Genomic DNA, 21,937 nt, shown 5'->3' with positions numbered 1-21,937 from the left:
GGTTTCATGCCTGCAAAGATGCCTCCAAACAGTCCCAGCCAGGATCCAGGATGAAGGGCAGGAAACCAGGGGTCTGGCCCCGCTTCCCCTGCTCCGGGAAAGCAGGACTCAAGAGCCGCCGCCTCCATCTCCCGGCTCCCAGAGCCAAGTCTGGAAAAGTACTTCAGGTTCCTGGAAAGAAAGGCCTTTCCGAAATATCAGGAACTCCACTGGAAATTGCCATTATATATGACCAGGAGGATGTCTGTGGTGTTTGCAAGGGAGCCACTCCTCTGCCAAAGTCAAGACTGCGGCCAAAATCAACACAGGGGCTTCTGAGAGCCAGAGAGACACACACATGTACCTGCATTCACACGTGTGCATGGCCTGCACACCCAAGACAGACATGGAGGCCTCGTGCCCCCTTCCCACTGCAGACCACAGACTGGGGGGCGGTGGTGATCCTGTTTTCCTGGCGTTGGTACTGAGAAGAACTGAAAGCCTCACTTCTCTCCCTCCTCAAACATGAAGCTGTGACAGTGGAGAGTCCCACATCGAACACAAGGAGAGAAGACAGAATCCGGACGGCACCAAGCCCCCACCCACCCACCCACCCACACGCAGGGCTCAGGGCTTGCCCTCCAAGATGGAAAGCCAAGTTCCATTTGGAGGCCTGCACAAAGGAGGCCACCCACCCTGATGTACCCACCCCTCCTGGCGTTTCACCTACAGAGGACTTGAAAATAGAGCTCAGGGGCGCCTGGGTGGCTCAGTGGGTTAAGCCGCTGCCTTCGGCTCAGGTCATGGTCTCGGGGTCCTGGGATCGAGTCCCGCGTCGGGCTCTCTGCTCAGCAGGGAGCCTGCTTCCTCCTCTCTCTCTCTCTGCCTGCCTCTCTGCCTACTTGTGATCTCTCTCTGTCAAATAAAATCTTAAAAAAAAAAAAATAAGAAAATAGAGCTCAGCACCTTCCATTCTGTTCCCGCCCGTTTCTAATCAGCTTTACAGATGGCTTTTAAAAAAATAAATCTTCGGGCCCATAAAAATGCTCCCGTGTGGGCCCTGCCCTGGCCTGTGTCTGCGCTCTGACCGGGCCCCTGGTACCAACCAGCATGCAACAGGTAAACCAAGGCAGAGAGGAGACAGCTTGTCACTGGTTCCCTCCCCCACGCCCCCTGACCGCTTTTCCACCACCCACTGAACCACTTGGGGCCTCTGATTTACACCCTGAGCTGAAAGTGGAGGTCACGAAGGGCACTGTCCTCCCCGCCCCCCAGGGTTGTCCCCTGCCCTGGCCTGCAGCACTGAAAAGCCTGAACTCACTCCAGCCTGAGCACCCCAACTTTCCCTCCCCAGCTTTCTTAGCAATCTCACAGTTTAAACAAGAACCTCCAGCTTTGGGTTCCATTTAAAATCAAAATAAACAGTGAGCCTAGGCTCCCTGGTTCAAAGCCCGTTCCCCCGGTGACCAAACAAAGGGAAAGACAACCAAGCAGGTGAGGCTCAGGGAAGCACAGCAACAGAGGAGGGACAGGGTTGAGTCCTGAAGCAGGGAAGCCAGTTCCCAAAAGCCAGGGTCAGCTCTACAGAGGCCACCGGGGATAGAGGGGGCCCTTCAGGCTCAGGGGACCTCAGTCTACTCCTGTTAGTTACTCCTTCTACTCAGAAGCGTGGAGAAATAGAATCAGAATGCTCTCCTAGGGCACCTGGGTGGCTCAGTAAGTTAAGCCTCTGCCTTCAGCTCAGGTCATGATCTCAGGGTCCTGGGATCGAGCCCCACATTGGGCTCTCTGCTTGCAGGGAGCCTGCTTCCTCCTCTCTCTGCCTGCCTCTCTGCCTACTTGTACTCTCTGTCTGTCAAATAAATAAATAAAATCTTTAAAAAAAAAAAAAAAAAAAAGAATGCTCTCCTAGGGCACCTGGGTGGCTCAGTGGGTTAAGCCTCTGCCTTCAGCTCAGGTCATGATCTCAATCCCAGGACCAAACCCCACATTGGGCTCTCTGCTCAGCGGGGAGCCTGCTTCCCCTTCTCTCTCTGCCTGCCTCTCTGCCTACTTGTGATCTCTGTCAAATAAATAAATAAAATCTTTAAAAGAAAAAAAAAAAAAGAATGCTCTCCTACCTTTTCAATCAAGAAAAATAACTTCGGGTCGGCCCTGCTCGCCTGACTTGGCCTCTCACACCCTTCAGTCAAAGACTTGGATTCAAAACCAACTCAGCCCATGTTCAAGCTGAAAGAGAGACCCTGGCAGTCATTTAACCTTTCTGAACCTTACTTGCCCTCTGTATAGAAAGGGAGTAAGACCTCACAAGTTTGCTCATCATGATTAACAAAGAGAAAACCACATGTGAAAGCGCAAATGTTAAAAATCATGAATCATGGGGCACCTGGCTGGTTCAGTGAGTAGAGCGTGCAACTCTCAGGGTCATGAATTTGAACCACCTACTGGGCACAGAGTTTACTTTAAAAACAAAAAAAGGGGGGCACCTGGTGGCTCAGTGGGTTGAACCTCTGCCTTCAGCTCCGGTCATGATCTCAGGGTCCTGGGATCGAGCCCCACATCCAGCTCTCTGCTCAGTGGGGTACCTGCGCCCCCGCCCTCTACGCCTGCCTGCTTCTCTGCTTACTTGTAATCTCTCTGTCATAAATAAATAAAATGTTAAAAAAAAAAAAAACCACAAATCCTGGGGCACCTCGTGGCTCAGTCAGTTAAGCATCTGACTTGGTTTCAGCTCAGGTCATGATGTCAGGGTCATGAAATCAAGCCCCACATCTGGCTCCACACTCACTGGGGAGTCGGCTTGATACTCTCCCTGCCTCTCTCTCAGCTCCTCCCACTCCTGTGCTCGCTCTCTCTGTGTCTCTCAAATAAATAAATCTTTAAAAAAAAAAAAAGCCCCAACCATGAATCCTATAATGAGTGCTTGATTATAAACGATCTTTAGCTGTTTCTTACGATCTCCTTTACATAAGCCTTATCTCTCAAAACATAAACTACAGAATACCAAAAGGTTTGTCGGTACTTATGGTTAAGAATTGAGTTCCAAGGTCGATCTGCCTGGGCTCATTCATAACCTGGCTTACTGGCTGGTTGACCTTGGAAAAGATACTGAACCTCTCTGAGCCTCAGTTTCCCTGTCTGCAACTAGGAAAATAACAGTACCTTCCTCCAAGGGTTGACAGATTGAAGTAATTCAAACCATACAACCCTCAAATAGTGTAACAATCAGTCATTTTACTTTTTTGGGGAACCAAGATATTCTTAATAAATACTGGTGGGCTCATATAAAGCAGAAAATGCTCCTTTCCAGCCCTCCCTTTCTCATCTTCTCTTCCCTCCCCAGGAGGTAGACACTGTTTACATAACCTCCCAGGTCTCGGGCTTGGGAAATACTTTAAACCAAAAGGTTCCCCCTTAAAGACCAAGGGCAGGGCGCCTGGGTGGCTCAGTGGGTTAAGCCTCTGCCTTCAGCTTAGGTCATGATCTCAGGGTCCTGGGATCGAGCCCCACATTGGGCTCTCTGCTTGGCAGGGAGCCTGCTTCCTCCTCTCTCTCTCTGCCTGCCTCTCTGCCTACTTGTGCTCTCTTGTCTGTCACATAAATAAATAAAATATTTAAAAAAAAAAAAATAAAGACCAAGGGCATCAGCACCTTCCTTCCCAGGCCCTTCTCACTCTGCAGCTGGCGAGCATGTTACTTTCTCTCTCCTGGCTTGGGACTTTCATCTGTCAGGAGTGATCATCCCACGTCTCCCTTCCAAGGCTGCCGTGGATGCTAAACGGAGAGAATATGTCTAACATGCAAGCCACGTGCAAGAGGCGTTTCTCTGTGTCCCCCACCCTGCAGGCCTGGAGAGGACCCCATAGCCTCTCAATGAAGAGCAGACCCCAGCCCCAAAGTAGCCAGCTACAGCCAAGGACCAAGCAGGCAGTTTCCAGGGTAACAGCATCCTCTGCATTTACTCCCGGATTTCCATCCCTGGCTGCTTTTGATTCTCTTCCCGCCTCTGTAGTGGGCTAAGTCACCTCTTCCCACTATTGCTAAGCAACCCTGAGAGCGTGCAGCTGCCTCCTGGGGGAGGACCCTGGCCCCCGCTTCCCAGGACTCGGGCCCTGGGGAAAGCTGCCTGCCCCCCCCCCCCCCCCGTGGACACTCCTACCCCACCCCACCCCATTAACCCTGGGGATGGAGGAAGGTGGGAAGCCCTCCCAGCCAGCAGGGTTTAGAAGAGCAGGTGTGGTGGGACTTGGCCTTGGGGAAATGAGGAGAGCCACCTCCTCCCTCCCCACCCCAGCCTTCTACTTGCCTGTGCTTATGTGTGATCTATTCTTAAGCAGTTTCCAAGCACAGGGTCGCATCAAGCTTTTTATGAAAGATGCCCCTCTTGATTATTTTCCTCTTCTGTGGCTCTCCCACTCAGTCCCCATGAACCTGGATCCCTGACCTCAGAGTAAACAGTGAGCAGCAGAGAACAGGTAGACACAAAGGAGGAAGAGGGGCCAGGAGACAGCACCAGAAACTCCTGAGAGGCCGCTGAGCTCCGGAGGTGGGAAGAAGGCAATTGTCACTTTCTCCTCTGTATCACTTAGCATGTTCTCAGGCTTTTTAAATGAAGACACAATCATACCATACAAGTCACCCATCTGAGCGGGTTCTAGAAGTTCTGCTTATATAGTATATTTATATATATTTAGACTGTATTTACATACATTTAGTGTATACATATTTTGAGCAAGTTTTAGTATATTTAGTATATGGTTTTTCATGTATGCACAAGGTTGTACCACCATCGCCACTATCTAATTCCAGAATGTTTTCATGTCTGTCTGTCTCTGGTCAGATGTTCCCAGATAACACAAGCATTTCTTTGATAAGCAGCCAAGTGGTGAGGAGGCAAACAGGGGAGCCACACTGCCCAACCTGGGTTCCAGACCCTCCTCTGACAGACTGTGTGATCTTGGAAAATTACGCTGCTGCTCTGAGCCAGCTCTCTCATCTGTAACATGGGGATAAAGTGCCCGCCTCACAGGACCAGATGTGCTAATTCAACACAGGGTCCCCAACACAGAGCCTGACCCTTGGCCTGTACTCAGGTGGGGGGAGCCACTATAAATATGATAAGAAAAAAGCTGGTTGGTTTTTTTTTTTTTTTTTTTAAGTACAGTTCTACTCCCAGCTCTGGTCTGGGAAGAGGACTGTGCCCAGGCTGTTGGGGACTGCCACTGTTTTTGCTTATTTGTCTGGGAGGGCTGAATGGGGAACACATTGGGGGGCAGGGTATGTTGGGGTCATCATGGTCACCCACGTGGCTTTGGAGCCGATGCATCACTCTACCAGACTCTTGAGGTGCCTAATGTGCTGAGAACCTGCCAGATAATCCCAGGCAGGACATGGGAGCAGGGGTTAGGGTAGACAAAGCAGCAACGAAAGCACCTGACCAGCCCTCTCTGTAAAAATTTACCCCCTACCCACTGAGAAGGAAGATTTCTGGGAGTTTGGACTTGATGCCTACCTAGCCTGGGACCCAGTGAGAAATCCTGATGAGGTGGGGTGGGGGGATGCCTCGCTGGTTCAGTTAGTGGAATATGAGACTCTTGATCTTGGGGTTGTGAGTTCAAGCCCCATGCTGGGTATAGAGATTACTTAAAAATCTATTAAAAAAAAAAAAAAAAAGAGGAAAGTGGGCTTCCAGGCTGGCTCTGAGCACTGATTTGCTGGGTCTCCTGCCCCCACCACTCCCAAGGCCTCTTGCCTCCAGCAGGACCAGGTCTGGGCAATTAGTGCTTAGCAGGACACTGGTACCTCAGCAGTGAGACCCTCCTGGGGCTGAATCAGGAGTCTGAGTGGGCTGATCCAGTGTGGCCAGGACTTAGGAACCAGGCTAAGGGTTTTCCTCCGCCTACAGCCTCTTGGCCATGACCTCTCCACGGACTAATCTGTCCAAACCAGCCAGTGGGCTCTGAAGCCTCTCCAGTGTCGTTGGTGAGTAACCGAGCCCAGGTCCCTAGGCCCCGGCAGAGATGTGTGCCCACTGAGCATACTCAGTGGGGAGAAAAACAAGGCTGGGGGGAAGGCGCCCTGAGACCACAGGCCTTTGGCTGCATACCCGCATCGTAGGAAAAGCCTCCGTGAGTTACATGTGGGGGCAGCTCAGGTCAGGTGAACTGTCTGGAATGGTCCCCATGATGCTTGCACAGGTGAGTGGTACAAAGAGCCTGGTCTCTCAGAAAGGTGAGAGGTCAGGTCGGGAGGAAGAACGAGGAGGGAGAACAATGGGAGCAGGTGCTGGCCGGTGAGCTGAAGCAGCTTAGACACGCCTGCCCTCTGGTCTGCCCTTCCACACTTCTCCTGGCTCCCTCCTGCCCGGCCCTCGTTTACACACACACACACACACACACACACACAGCCCAACTGCCAAGAAAAGGGGGGGGGGCTTCCCAGCAGAATCTTCCAACGCTGCCAGTCCTTCAGGAAGCAGCTCAATGGCCCCAGCTCTTCCCCTTCTCCACCAGCGCAGACAGGGAGCAGGGCTGGCTCCTGCCCCACAGCAAGCCAACACCACACCTCTGGCCCTCTGGGGCGCTGCCTGGTGTGACGTTCTAGCCTTCTGCTTCCCTCTCCACCTAAACCAGGATGTGCACGACCCCAGGCGGGTGGAGCGCAGGACACATAACCCGGATTCAGCCAATGCTCGCTGCTGACGGATTCCGCCAGGGGAATTCGTTGATGTTCTTACACCTAGAAGGGGCTAGAAGGTAGCGGGGCAGAGAGACCCTGGCTCTTCTCTAGAGACACACAGCAGCAGATCTCAGAGCTCAGGCTCAGGCTGTTTTAGAAGCACAGAAGGCACCAGGCTTCTTGGGACAAGTCCTCAAGCCAGGCTTACAGTTTGGAGCCACTGGCCAGGTGCCGAGCTCTGGGCCTTCCTAGAGGAGAGGAGAGGCCCAAATCCCAACCACCACCAGCAAACTACAGGATGCCCGTTTGGTTTGACCTCCTCACACCTAGAACTTCCTGCAAGGAAGGGCCCATGGGTCCAAGCCTCCCCCACCCGCACCCCCACTGCAGGGAGCATAGCCTTGGCAGCGCCCCCTCAAGAAGTCAGCTTCAGGAAATTGGTGCCTGGGGGCCTATCACTCCTACAAGCCCTACTCCAGTGACCAACAGCCCCCCAGAATCTCATCACTCCTCAAAACTGGGCAATGTGATTCTCAGTGAGCTCCGGGCCTTCTCGCATCCGTCCTAGGGAAGCCTAGGTGACAGCCACAGCCAGCCGTGCAGCCCCAAGGGTCCACGCCCCCGTCCAGCGTTCTTTCGGGTTTTGGCGATCACTGGCAAACCATGGGGCACGTGTTCTCAGAGCAACCACAAGAGACAGGTTTGGGAGGGAAAGCGGCTGTAACCAGTCCTAGAGCAAAGCATGGCTGGCAGGTTGCCCGGAGGTGTGGGCAGGGCCTCAAGAATGCCCTCAGCTACTTGACCGTGGGGCCTGAAGACACTCCAAGCCGTATCCGGAGGACTTCATGGTTTGGGATCATTTTACCTGTGCTGTAACAAACTGACAGAGCTTTCAGGAGCTTCACATTCATCTCTCCATCCTGGATACCCGGAAGGTAAGTAAAGGGTAGGCAAAGATTCTATACCACTCGACAGTGAAGGGACAGAGCAACCAGAAAGGTCCTGTGACACAGAATGAGCCAGAGTCCACTTCAAGGCCCAAGGTCAACAAAGACACAGCTTTGCATACTCCTAGCCCCATAGGAGTCGGCTGCTTCTAAGACGGGTTTATATGCTACACCTTATCTCCAAGAATATGTGGGAAAAGCCACAGAAACTCTGGCTCCTCAAGAGTTAACATGTATTTACTGAGCACTCACTGTTACGTGCTATGCTAAATTCCCTACACACCTTACTTGGTTTAAACCTCCACTCAACTCTTATCGGGCAGGAATGATTAATTTCCTCATTTCCCCACTGGCATCATCAGGCACAGAGCAGGCAGGTGACTCACTGAAGGTCACACAGGAAGTCCATGGAGGGGGGCCAAGATGTGAACCCAGAGTGCCCAGAGCACGTCTATCTGCAGAGGCTGGAGCCAGGATATAGCCCCAAGATGAGGCGGCTTGTCTGGAATGTAAAGTATCCCATCTCTGGCCCTACCTCCCATCCCAGAGTTGGGAGCCCTGCGTGGTACTATGTTTCCCGACACCTTGCCCTGTACTAGGCACCAGAGACCAGCAAAGAACACAAGAAGCTGGGTCCTGCGGCCATGGCCACAGGCACCGACTGAGGTAGGCAGGAATGCAGAACAGTGAGGGGCAGGAGGACTGAATTGAGTCAGTTCTCTCTTCCTGCACATTTTTTTTTTTAAGATTTTATTTATTTATTTGACAGACAGATCACAAGTAGGCAGAGAGGCAGGCAGAGAGAGAGCGCGAGAGGAGGAAGCAGGCTCCCTGCTGAGCAAAGAGCCCGATTCAGGGCTCGATCCCAGGACCCTGGGATCATGACCAGAGCCGAAGGCAGAGGCTTTAACCCACTGAGCCACCCAGGCGCCCCTCCTCCTGCACATTTTACTTCTACTGGGCATCACTCTGGTTTTTGCAGCCCTAACCTTCAAGGCAAATGGATGTCCTGTAAACCCCTCCAGGTAAACCCCTCCATAGCAGGCCTCCCCCTGGACCAGTAGCCTTGGCCAGCTCGTACAATGGTCCTGCAGGCCAGCAGGGAGTGTAAACAAGGAGCCCATCTTCCTGAGACCAGGCACGATGTGGGTGCAGAATGGGTGCAGACTCGGGACGTGGGCCTTCATTCACCTGCCAAGTGAATGCCTATTTCAACACCATTAGTTCAACAAACATTGACTAAGCTCCTACACGTAAAAATAAAATAAATAAATAAATAAATTTGTAAAAGCCCCAGGACTGGCACCTGTGGGAATACCCATTAAACCTGAGCCTCCAGGATTCAAAAGACAAGAGAGCAGAGAGAATAAAACTTAACAGCTGGAAACTGCCATTTTACAAATCTTTGTCAACCCAGCAGGTGGGGATATTAGCTCCTTTTTATACATAAGGAACTGGAGGCTGAGCGGTTAAAGTAACTCGCCCCAAGGTCACAAGTCTGTCAAGTGGAAAGCCAGGGTGCTACTCAGAGTCCATGCTCCCTCCAGCTGGCCTGGTATCTGGCGGGCACACATAGGACGGTGTGCGCAAGACACACGTGAGCCAAGAAACCGGGGCTATGGTCACCTGGCAAAGATGGGGCGTTCAGACCTGCTCCCTTCAAAAAGGCAGCTTCAGAACTCAGCCTTGAAGGTCAGGAAGATGAGGAAGGCCAGCCTACTCCCTAAACCACTGCATTTTGTGTCTAGAGTCAGGGAGGCCAGCTCCGTGAACTCTGCACAGAAGCATTCTTTGAAGCCGGGCCAAGCCACAGCCCACCGATGCACAGACTTCTACCTGCCTCTGCCTAGGCCTCCCCACTCACCAGGGAAGTACTTCCTGCCGCATCATTCCATCAGATGCCTGTCAGAGCCCCCGAGGGCTCGGCGGGGCGGGGCAGGGCGGGACAGGAATGCGGCCCATTTACAGAGGAGGAAACAGATCGGAAGCACCTGTCCCGAGCTTTCGAGCTTTCACTCAAGCCCCAGCACTTGGAATGGGGACTGCCTGCCAGGGTAGGTGCTCCCAAAATATTTGCTGAATAGTAGCTCAGAGAAACTATGCCCGAAGTCTCTCCAACTGTTGTAACTGCACCACAGCCAAAAGCAGAGCCTTCTGCCTCCCACCCAGAAGCCTTCGTATCCCACCACACTGTGTCCTCCCACCCACCCGCTCGCTCTCATCCTCCTGCCTCCATCCAGAATAGCCGGACTCCTCTGTCCACTAGTCTGCTCTGATCCCCCTCATCCCTCACCTCCCACACTCAGCAGGGAGGCTGTCGAAACACCCAGGTTGGGGCGCCTGGGGTGGCACAGTTGGTGAAGCATCCAACTCTTGGTTCTGGCTCAGGTCGTGATCTCAGGGTCAGGAGATCGAGCCCAGGCACAGTGCTCAGCTCAGTCTGCTTGAGAGCACGCTCTCACCCTAGCCCTCTGCCCCTCTCACTTGGGCATTCTCTCCCTCAAATAAAAAAACACATCTTAAAAAAAAAAAATAAAAGGCAACAAGTTACTTTAGGTCTGATCTCCCATGTAATACCACTTCCTTATATCCCCACCACCCCACCGAGAACTAGGTGAAATTTTCAGACAAGAAAATGAGGCCCACGTCAAGATTATAGAATTCATGGAAGGGGGAAAAAAAAAACCCTTGGATTTTCAAAGTCAGGCCCAGAGCCTATCCCACACCCCCACTCCCTCCATCAAGCCTGCCAAAGCACATGTTGGCTCCCCTTGGTCCAGAGATCTTCACAGACTCTAGACACCAAGCTCAACTTTCTTGCCTTCCTCACTACCCAGGGACAAGTGAGGGGAAGCTTCCTGCCCCTAAGATGGCTGCATTCCAGCTCCCTCCCCCCATGCACCAGTTAGGACTCTGGACTGCTTACTACCCTCTCTGTGCATTTCCTCAGCCTCAGGTGTGTCAGGCTACCATCTACCAATGTCAGCTCTTCAACCACCAAGTTTACCCCCTAGATCGCCGGATTTCTCAGAGGACCCTGTTCCCACCTGGCTACGCAGAGGCCCGAGACACACCCACCAGCACCCACGTCAGAGTTTCATGAGTCTATATATGTATATACAGAGAAAGAGACAGAGACAATATAATTTTTCTCCCCAATTATATTTAATACAGTTACTCATTTGATGATACACAATACTATACACGGGTCCAGTGACCAACACTGGGGAGACAAGAGTTTCTGCCCTCCCAGGAACTTCATTCCACAGTCCTGTCACTTGTGCCACAACGAGGCATATAGTAGGTGTTCCGTAAACAGGGATGTTTCCTCTACTCCCCATGGAAGATCCCAAGACATCCACCGCCCTAATCCCACCTCCCCCTATCCAACTTAAAATCTAGTCTCAAGAAGGCCTCATCCTGAAATTTTAAAAAGCCCCTATCCTTGCCCCCATGAGAATCTCCAAATTACCCACTCCATTCACAGCTCCACCAACAGCCCAACTGTGCCAGGAAATAAGCCTGGTGAGTGGGGGGCTGTCACAGCCTCTCCCCCAGATCCACCCCCCCCCAAGACCCTGAGAGGGTGGGGGCAACAGGAAGAGGGGGAGGATGTTTAAGCAACTGTCACAGTGCAAGTAAGTCAGCTCCAACCCAGAGACCTTCTGCCGGGCCCTATAGGGCCGGGCCAGCCGAAGCCCACGCCTGGGTCTCAGGTCGCAGTCTTTGAGGAAGCCCTTTGTGCGTGTGTTTTAAATTACCTCTGCTTGTCTGATGAAGTGAGTAAAAGGGCCCCGATTCAGGGCTTAGGATTCCTGAGTGAGCTAATACAGGATGCCTTTGGCTGGAAAAAAAAAAAAACTTCAGTCGGCTCCCTAAACTCCCCCCCTTTTAAGTTTCAAAAAGGGAATGAATGTTACCATTTTTGGACATGAGCGTTCTCCCTCAAGCCCAGCCCTAACCGCACTATCCAAAGGGACGCGCCATCCTGTCCCCCCCCCCCCATTCCCAGATCAGCGGGGGGTGAAGGGGGGAGATGAAACGAGGAGGGACCGGATGGGAGCGGACGTGGGGGGGGGCGGGGGGAGGGGGAGGAGGGTGTTCAGGGTACGTGGCCGCCTGGGGCAAGAGCTCAAAGCACAGGCAGGAAGCAGAGGCAGGGTTGGGGCGCCCTCCCCTCCCGCCCCACAAGAGGGGTTTCGGACCTCTTCCTGCCACCGGCCACTGTGCCCGGGTCCCATCGCCAGCTCCGAGCCAGCCCCTGTGACGGCGTGCGCACCCAGCACACCTATCTGGGATGCCTGGAGATGGTGGCTAAGCAGGGATTCCCCAATGACTGACCCCAAATATCCCAGTAAACAACCTCTTGTCCTGGAGCCTGTCAACTCTGATCAAGTTGCCCAAATTCGCCTTCTCCCAGGAATAAGCGGTGTCGGAGGGGCAGGACGCAAACGCAAACCCGTGTCGGCCCGCAGCTGAGTTAAGCAATAAAACGGTTTGCCGTCCTGACCCCGCCCCCACAGTGCTGGCTGGGGAACCGGCTTCTGCCCCCTAGTTTTCTCGGCTCCGGCCCCATTCCAGCAGGTCCACACCTCCAGGCAGACCCAAAGGTGGCTGCCAATCCCCGGGGCGCCCGCTTTCCACCCGGCCTGCAGGCTAGGCTTGGAAGGTGCAGAGTCCCGCGATCCTCGCCCCCCGCAGGTACCCAGCCCAGGGCGGCCCAGGAAGCGCGCTGCCACCGCACGCCATATGGAGAGGCGGCCAGGGGGCGGGGAAGGGAAGGGGGAAAATCGATCCGGAGCAAGCAGCCAGCGGCTCAGCCCCAGACTCCCAAGCACCGCCTCCCACCCCCTGCCCACGCGGGGACCGTGCAGCTGCAGCCGGGTGGCCTGAATCGCGAACCCCAAGGCGACCTGCCCGCCGGCGGCCCCACCTCCCCGCGCTCGGGCTCTGCGTTCGCGGGCTCTGGGAAAGGGGCTCTCCCCCTTCCGCCCGCGCCTGTAACCCAACACCCCACCTCGCAGCGGCCGCGCATCCCCCGCCCCCGCTTGTGCGAGCCTGGAGCCCGTTCGGAGCCGGGAGCCGGGAGCGCGGCGGGTGGAGCTGGTTGAGCCGGGGGATTGCGGCGGGCTGGGGAGGCTGCTGACCTTTCTCTGCTGCTTCTCCCAGGCCGGGTCCAGGAGCAGGTCCCGATCCCAGTCCTCTTCGGGCTGCATGTAGTCGTTGGTTTGCTGGGAATCATAATGGTCCATGATGGTGCGCGCGTGCTACGAGCTGGATTTCTTCCTCCACCTTCTCTCCCCGCGGCGGCTGCTGCTGCTCCTGCCCCGGCGTGGGGAGGGAGTCGGGCTGGGCTGGGCTGGGCTGGGCTGGCGGGGCCGGGCTCGCTCCCCTGCGCCCGGTTCCGCCGCGGCGCTGCTCGCGATAGCTGCTGCCAGAGGAAGCGGCGGCGGCGGCTGAGGCTGGAGCTCGCGGACTGCCTCCTTGGGACCTAATCTCCACGCACAGTGAGCGAGGCGGACACACTAGAGCTGCGGGAGCCGAGGCGGGCGGGGGCGGGGGAAAGGGGCAGAGCCCTCCCGAGGTTCTCCATTGGCCAGGCCGAGTTGCCCAAACTTCCCCCCATCGCCTTTCATTGGGAATTCCTGGCATCCGTCAGCCGGGCCGCGGCGCATATAGGTGGCTGGGCGGGCCCCCTCCCGGCGCGCACGCCCCCGCCCACTCCCCGGGTTCCCACTCCTCTGCCGCTCATGTGACACCAGTTTAAGCCGAACGGGACCGAAGCCGGGGGGACGCTTCCCCGAGCGTGAGACCGAGCGGCTGCGCGTCCCGGAGCTCCAGTCGCCACCGGGGACGGGACCCGCTCCGCGTCCGCGGGAAGGCGGCGAACTCGGGCGAGCCGGCCTGAATTTGCCACCCCCCCCCCCACACGCGCGCCAAGCCCCAGGCGGCCAGAGGCTGGAGAAGGGACGCGAGCAAACCCGGAAAGTATTTCATTTGTCCTGCCTAGGGTCCGGAGAAGTCAGCACCCAAGGAAAGGGGGCAGGGAATGCCTGAATGGAAAGGAATTTCCTGGGAATTTCCTGACTCCGTCCCTCCCGCCCCCGCCCGGCCCCGCCCGTCGCGACCTAGCCGACCCCTGCGCTCCGAGAGACCGGGGTCTGACCCGCGAACGGCGTTCGGAGGCCGCAGAACTTTCCCGCCTCGCTACAGGGTCCTTTCTGGCCCGACCTCCGGCCCTAAGGACCGCTCTGCCTAAGGGCTTCCCGGTGGCGCCTACATCGCCGGGCTGGGCTTCCCGGGATCTCCTGCTGGTCCCCGCTGGCTGGCAAGCAAGATCTACCCTCTTAGGCCCGCAGCACCCTGAAAACTGGAAGGGAGGGCCCTGAGTGGTCTACCTACTACACGCCCCGCCCCCAGCACACACCCCCTGACAGATGGGCAAACTGAGGCTCAAAGGGTTGGGTTGGAAAGGGGATTTTAGCACGTTTTCAGGACTCCAAGGCCAAGCCTGTAACCTCAGGCCTGACAGACAAAGCCTTAATTGTTATTGGAGGAAGAAGGAGGGTAAGATTGGCCAAACACCTCTAACTTCTTGGTGCCTGTCTGGGCTTCCTTCCCTGGGCCTAGTCAGGAGAATCGAACACACCACCCGAGCTGTGACAGATACTGGGAAGAGGCAGGCTCGACCTCCTGGTGGGCTCCTCTGGGGGATACCTGATAGATCATGCACACAGTAGTGCTTTTATATTTCTGCCCCGAGGACTGACTGAGCCAACCGGAGATACTCCAGCTTTTCCATCCAGAGGCCAGTGAAGGATTAAAGAGAAGAGTGAATCTCCAGAAAGGACCATGGATTAGGATACTTCGAAAGGCCACAGACGAAAAAGCTGAAGACTGGGCCTCTGTCTCTCAGAACCGCTGGCAGATGCTGTTGTAAGCAGATATCTGGTGTGGCTCCCCACGACATTAGTCAACCTCACATTTATGCAAGTGTTACCGGTCAGTGCCCTGCCTGCCACAGCCCCTGGCTGGGGAAGCCCTGCCTTAAAGCCAGAGAGAGTAGATTCATGGAGTATTTTATACCCATTTCTAAACTATGGCTCTAAACCTAACATAGAGGGTAATATGGTGCTGTAGCCGTTCGCTCACTCAATAAATACTCGCTGAGCCCCATCTGCATGTCCAGGAATGTGCTAGATGTTATGTATACAGAGATGAAAAGACACAATGCCTTCCCCATGCAACCCAGCAGAGACAAGACGCAGAAACAAAAATACAGCGCAAGGAGACAGCAGCTCAGACAGGGGAAAGCTCTGACCACTGAGCGCAGCCGGGGAAAGAAGGCTCCGGGTGTAACTTTTTGGAGCAGGTGAAATCCAAGTGGGCCTTCAAAGCAAGTAGTCGGCAAGATGCAAGTGTGGGAGGCTCTTCCAGGCAAAAGGATCAGTCTGAGTACACGGGGGCAGGAAACGGGTATAAAAGGAATGTCTAACATTTCAGCGTGGCTAGACTAGAAATTCAAGGCCAGGAGGGGCAAGAGGTAGGGCCACGGAGGTGGGCAGCTGCCAGCCCACAGGGCCCAGGGCAGGGTGGGAAGTGCAGATCTCAGGGGGAACAAGCCTGGACAGAAGCTGAGAGCCAGGTGCAGAGCAGCTGCAATCAGCCAGGTAGGAACGGTGTCTTGGTCCATTTGGGCCACTGTCACAGAATACTGTAGATCGGGTGGCTTCAACAAGAACACTTACTTCTCACTGTTCCGGAGGCGGGGAGGTCCAAGGTTAGATTCCGTGCGGGTGAGAGCCCGTGGCCTGGTTGCCAGAAGGCATCTTCTTTGTCCTCGTGTGGTGGGACTCTGCCCTCATGCCCTATTCACCCTCCTAACAGCATCACTCTGGGGGTTAGGCTTTGCAACATAGCAGCGTTGGCAGGACAGGAACATTCAGTCAATTGCAAACAGAGAAGAGTGGGTAGAAACACTCAGAATATAAAACCGAGAGGACTCAGAGTTTCAGTGTGAGGACAGAGAGGAGTTTTTGCTCTTCTCACCCAGTACCCCACTGGGGACAGACCATGCACTTCCTGTATGATCTACATAAGCCCTACCTATGAGAAGAGAACTACCTCCACCTTACAGAGAAAAACAGCTAAGGCTCAGGCAGGTAGCTAACTCATGCAAGGTTACATACGGATACCTGACTCCTTAACCCATGCTTTGGACCCAGTGTTTCTCAGCCCTGGGATAGCTTGACACCCTCCCTGCCAGGGAATATTTGGCAGTGTCTGGAGACATTTCTTAGTTGTCACAATTGGTGGGTCACTACTGGCATACAGTGGATAGATGCCAGGGATGCCGCTGAACATCTATGAGTGGGACAGGACAGTCTCCCCACAACAAAGAATGATTCAGCCCAAGATATCAACAGTATTAGAGACGAGAACCCCTGCCTTCACTGCCCGTTTTTAGCTGGGATGATCTGGCGAATGGTGGCAGAGTACAACCAACTGAGATAAAGAATTTCAGACTGGGGAGTAGAAGCCTGGATTGAGTTTGATTGAACACATTGAACTTGAAGTGCTCTGAGAACCTTGAGACTCGGTTGTCCAGCAATCAGTCGGCCGCAGGGCCCTGAACTCAGAGTAAACAGATCTGGGAGTGAACGGTCTACATACAGTATTGACAACCATGAGACCACCCATGAAGTATGCCTAAGTGGGGCTGGGGAGGGGACCAAGGGTGGAGCTGGGAGAAGCAGCACTTGGAAGGGCCCAGAAAGAACAAGATCCCCCAGGAGACAGAAAGGAGGGGGGAGAGGAAGGGGTCAGCAGGAACATGGGGGGTGGGACACCGCATGGTGTCATGAAATTCGAAGGTATCAAGTTTCAAAGTGAGGAGAATCAGCAGCATCAGAGGTATCAGGAAAATAAGGCCTGACAGCATTCTTTGCATGTGATCATTGAAAATTCAGTAGTGTCCTTTGCCTGTGGAATTTTAGTAGTGTGGCCAAAGCTGTGAATTTAAGAGACACTAGGCAGTGAAGAAAGGATATAGAAGGGATAGAAGGGGAAAAAAAATATATATAGGGCATTCCTGGTGGGGTCCAAAAGAGGAATTTTTTTTTTTTTTAGTAGGAGAAACTTGAGCTGTTTGTGGTTTAAAAGGAAAGATGCAGTTGAGAGGAAAAAATTGAAAATGCAAGCAAGAGAAAAGTGAGAGACAGAATAGTTCTTGAGGAGACAGGACCATGGTGATTCAAGAACACAGGCTAAAGGATGGACCAATAAGAGGAAAGGGGTGGCTTAGTCAGCAGAGCATGCGACTCTTGATCTCAGGGTTGTGAGTTCAAGCCCCATGTTGGGTAGACAGATTATTTAAAAACAAAATAAAAAAAAAAAAAAAAGAAAAGAAAAAAGAGGAAAGGCCTTGGTGCTCTGAGAGGGGGAAAGGGTTCCAAGGATGAGCATGGGTGTCCATCAGTGAAGGGGAAGAGGGTCAGGGAGTGAGTTGAAGCAATACTTGATGGTCTTAGTCTTCTCAATAGGGAGGAGACCCCGAGGGATGGACCGAAGGTGATGGATTGACCAGTCTTTCCATCCAGGACTCACTAGTGGCCTTCACACTGGTGATACTAGTCCCATACAATAGTGCGTTCTATAGAAAGAACAGAATTACTAAAATGTTAATTTTTTAGGGATACTAAGGTATATGCATGTATATAATATCCTTCTTTTTTTTTAAGATTTTATTTATTTATTTGACAGAGAGAGATCACAAGTAGGCAGAGAGGCAGGTAGAGAGAGAGGAGAAAGCAGGCTTCCCGCCAAGCAGAAAGCCCGACATGGGGCTCGATCCCAAGACCCCGGGATCACGACCCAAGCTGAAGGCAGAGGCCTCAACCCACTGAACCACCCAGGCGCCCCCCATTCTTTTTTTTCAATTGGAGTATAACATACAGGTGCACTTAACTGGCTCAGTCGGTTGAGCATGTGACTCTTGATCTAGGGGTTGTGATTTCGAGCCCTGCACTGGGCATAGAGATGCCTTTAGAAAATAAAATCTTTTTTTAAAATGGGATAGAACACATTCCCCAAGGGTGCTAATCTTCCGCATACAGCTCAGTGAAATTTCTCCTGGGTTTACCCCCATGAAACTACCACCCACATTAAGATAAAACATTTGGGTTTACCCCCATGAAACTACCACCCACATTAAGATAAAACATTTTCAGCACCTCAGGTTTCTCGTGCCTCCTCCCAGCCTATACTTGCAATCAACATAGGAAACCATTATTCTGACTTCCTGCTGCCAATAATTATACTTACTTGTTTCTAAACTTCATATAAATGGGGTCATACAATCTGTACACTTTGGTTTCTGGATTTTTCACTCGATTTCATATCTATGAGAGTTCTTTATCTGGGGGCTTACATCAGTAGTTAATTTGTTTCTGTTTTTCTGGTTTTGCTGTGTAGTATTCTGCTGTGTAAGTATATCCTAAGTAATTTATTCACTTTTTTATTGATGGGTTTTTGCCTTGTTTCCAGTTTGGAGCGACTATGAATAAAGCTGCAACAAACACTGTTTTGTTTTTTGTTTTTTAAAGTAGGCTCAACATGGAGCCCAACTCGGGGCTTGAACTCACAACCCTAAGATCAAGACCTGATTTGAGACCAGGAGTCAGATGCTTAACTGACTGAGCCACCCAGGTGCCCCTGCCATGAACATTTTTACATGCATTTTGGTGAACGCATGCATTCGTTTCTCTTGGGTATCTACCTAGGCATGAATTATTGGGTCATAGGATGGGTCTGTGTCTCCTTTTAGTAGATATTGCCAAACACTTTTTCAAATGGGTGGTAGAAATTGGCTCTCCAGCAGCAGGGGTGAGAAATCCATTTGCTCCTCATCCTTTTACCAGGTATTACCAATTTTTAAAAAAATTTCAGCCATTACAGTGGGTGAGGAGTGGGCTCTTTTTTTTTTTTTAAAGATTTTATTTATTTATTTGACAGAGAGGCAGGCAGGCAGAGAGAGAGAGAGGGAAGCAGGCTCCCTGCTGAGCAGAGAGCCCGATGTGGGACTTGATCCCAGGACCCTGAGATCATGACCTGAGCTGAAGGCAGAGGCTTAACCCACTGAGCCACCCAGGTGCCCCGAGGAGTGGGCTCTTTTTAGGGGTTTAATCTTCTATAGGCTTGTCAACCTTTTAACTTCCATTCCTGTGGCTATTCATTTTAATGGCAACTGGTTCTTTTTTCTTTTTTTTTTTTTTTTAATATTTGACAATTTTTAAAAAGATTGTATTTATTCATTAATTTGACAGACAGAGATCACAAGTAGGCAGAGAGGTGGAGGGTGGGGGGTGGGTGCGGGGAAGAGGGGAAGCAGACTCCCTGCTGAGCAGAGCCCTATGCCGGGCTTGATCCCAGCCTCCATCCCAGGCTCATCCCAGGCTCCATTTCAGGACCTGAGATCATGACCTGAGCCGAAGGCAGAGGCTTAACCCACTGAGCCATCCAGGCGCCCCAATAGCAACTGATTCGTAATGTGTTAGCTGCTTGAGCGGCGTCTGGGTGGCTCAGTCAGTTAAGCACACAACTCCTGATCTCACCTCAGGTCTTGATCTCAGGCTGTTGAGTTCAAGCCCCATGGTGGGACTTGAGATAAGGGACAACGGCAGGCATATATCGGTTTCCCCAAGTTTAATTCATTCAATATTTAGCAAGTGATTGCTCTATGCCCAGCACCACGCCGGATAAAGATGCCAGATGGTCATGTCCCTCTTAGAACAGGCAGTTGGTGCTTAATAAGTATGGCGTGAATGATGGTCTTGGAGGCTGTTTGAGCCCTCACTGGAACTGTTTGTCTGGGCTTGTTTTGGTGGGAAGCTCGAGCATGTCCACTTCATATGACTTTTCAGTTAAAAGTTGAGAAGAAAACAGCCCCTTAAAAACAAAACAAAATCCTTGGGGTCATGTGGGCACAGCCAAAATGGAGTGAGGTAAGGTCATGAGAGAAAATGGAAGGATTCATCTGTGAAGCAGTCCTGACCGTTTTCTCCCCAGAGGCTTAGCCTCTGTTGCCCCTTTTCCATTTATCCTCTGCATTTCTCTGGAGGCAACCACAAAGGAACCAGGCTGTGGGCAGAGCTCTTGCCAATCTACAGGCCAGGGGGGGCAGAAACGGAAGCCCAAGAAGTTTGCTCAAGTCAAGGTGGGGAAGACAACATGCTCCTTCAGGCCCCCCGCAGGCCTCTCCCCGGAGCTGCTCAAGGAAGGGAGGTCTCCTGACTTGCCAGCAGCAGGCTCTGAGACTAGCCTCACTCACCACCAGCCCTGCAGGCAGCTGTCCCTGCCCCAGTCTGGGGTAATGAGACATCCAGAAAGCCATAGGTGCTTTGCTATTGAAAGAAGCTTGCTCTGGAGTAGATGACCCAGTATCCTTAGAACGAAGGAGGAATTCTCTTGTCTATGAGTTCTGGAAGTACTTACTGGGCACCCCCTCAGTGCTAGGCAGCATGCTAGGAGACACACAGAAGAGCCCTATTCCTCCCAAACCTTCTGGTCTAGCTGGGCCCGAACAATGGACTTCTTCCCCTAGCATTTATCATCTAACATATACTCACAGACAGGCACAGGCCAAGAGAACAGAAACGAATTGGACTGCCCCATGAGGTGACATCAAGAATGTAGAGGGCCAGCCCTGTGTCTGGAAGGCAGCAGACCACTTAGCTGCTCAGAAGTTCCTTTTTCTTCCCCCACTCTGTGTCACTGGCCATGTAAGTCCCCATGGGGAAACACAGAAAAAGTAGGATCTGCAAGATTCTAGAAATTAAAAGTACCGTGGACCTCCCAGCCCAAAGATCTGGGTGTTTCCTTCATCGTGTCCTGAATCTCTTATCCCTACCCCACTAATGGTAATAGGGTCCTTCTTGGCTCTTCCTAAGAGAGCTAAGGGCACAGCAGTATCTGTAGAAGGCTAAAAGGAGGGAGGGAAGATCACTGATCTAGCTCAGTTGGTCAGAGACCTTAGTTTTGTTGCCAGTCCCAGCAGCGATCTAATTCATGAACACATTTTCTCCTGACCTCCCTTAGACACCATTTATGACTGAGGTAACTCTCTCTGCTTTCTTGTGTTCTTTGTCCACATTCTTTCCCACTGTCCCTGTCTGGTCTCATCCCTTTTCTTTCTCCCACACAGCTTAACACAAGGCCTAGAACACTCTAGGTGGTCCAGCTCAATTTTTGCTGAATGAAAAATGGCATTGGGCACATTCTAGCTCTGTGCCTCAGTTTCCCTCATCAAGCTGTGAGAGGCCCTGGAAGGCCAGTCCTTTGACATAGCCCATGTAAGCATTTCCTCAGTCTTCTGACCACCGGGGAAGCCAGTGCTGGAGACACGGATGTGGCCATCATGCTCATGTGCCTCAGCCCTCAGCTCCCAGTCCTCACCAGGCCCCTGCCTTCGCCATCTCTGAAAGGTTGCCTATAGGCCAGCTCCTGCCCCTCCCACCACAGGCTGTTCAGGGGAGGAGAGAACACAGTCAGTTTCCCTCTTGCAGGGCTTCTGGTGAAGGACTGGCCCAGAGCAGGCAGAAGTTTTTTTAGTTTCCATGTTCCTCCCAGTTCTCCGGCCTTGGGTGTCAGGGGATGGAACATCTGGCCTCTCTGCTGCCTTCTTTTTCATCTTTTTGCATATATCCCTACTCTGGTGTGCAGAGATAGTCATGCCGGGTGGCTGCCCAACCTCACTCCTCCAGGGAGGGCCATGCACTCTCCCCTAGTGAGCTCTAACTTCCCCGCAAATACCAGAGCAAAACCCCCACGTCACAGGCTGGGAAACTCCTGCTGAGTAGACACTCCCCTGCTGCATTTTAGGACCTGGTGGGCCAGCTGTGGGGCTGGGGAGTGAGTTGCTGCAGGGGAACTCGATTAACCTCAGCTTCCCCCTCTTAGCCGCTGAATCCCACTGGTCTTCAGAAACTCAATCCTGGAGGCCTGCCCAGAGCACCTCCTAGAAGTGAAAGAATATCTGCACGTGCACGGTGGGGGGGGGGGGGGGAGGGGGAGGCACCTGCTGGCTCAGTCAGGGGCATGCAACTATTGATCTTGGGGTCATGAGTTCGAGTCCCATGTTGTGGGTAGAGATGACGTAAATAAAACCATTTAAAAGAAAAAAGAGTATCTTCTGGAGGACAGGTATCCTTATCTGGCTGGCAGGATAACATCAAAGAAAGATCCTTGGGATCTGAGGACCTGTGCTCCCTCGGTCGGTTTAGTGCCCCACACAGTAAGAGCTTGGTGGTCCTTAAGCCCTGAGCCCTGTCCTAAGA

The 21,937-nt window shown here is 52.8% G+C and overlaps 1 protein-coding gene across 3 annotated transcripts in view; it reads right to left on the bottom strand.

Annotated features, from left to right (window-relative positions):
* Positions 1 to 13,472, bottom strand: part of ACTN1 (actinin alpha 1) — a 96,540-nt gene extending 83,068 nt beyond the window's left edge. For 2 of the 3 annotated variants that reach the window (XM_082733989.1, XM_082733987.1), the window contains exon 1: positions 12,752 to 13,356. In XM_082733989.1, the coding sequence (XP_082590115.1) occupies positions 12,752 to 12,856 (105 nt within the window). In that variant the 5' untranslated portion in view covers positions 12,857 to 13,356. Of the gene's footprint in view, positions 1 to 12,751 lie in introns of all 3 variants that reach the window. The other variant, XM_082733986.1, reaches the window with a different exon arrangement.
* Between the last annotated feature and the right edge of the window lie 8,465 nt (positions 13,473 to 21,937).

This window comes from Mustela nivalis (genome assembly GCF_964662115.1).
Source record: "Mustela nivalis genome assembly, chromosome: 6".
Classification (NCBI taxonomy): domain Eukaryota; kingdom Metazoa; phylum Chordata; class Mammalia; order Carnivora; family Mustelidae; genus Mustela; species Mustela nivalis.
The sequence above is the reverse complement of the archived record's forward strand: the minus strand, read 5'-3'. Positions and strand labels throughout refer to the sequence as shown.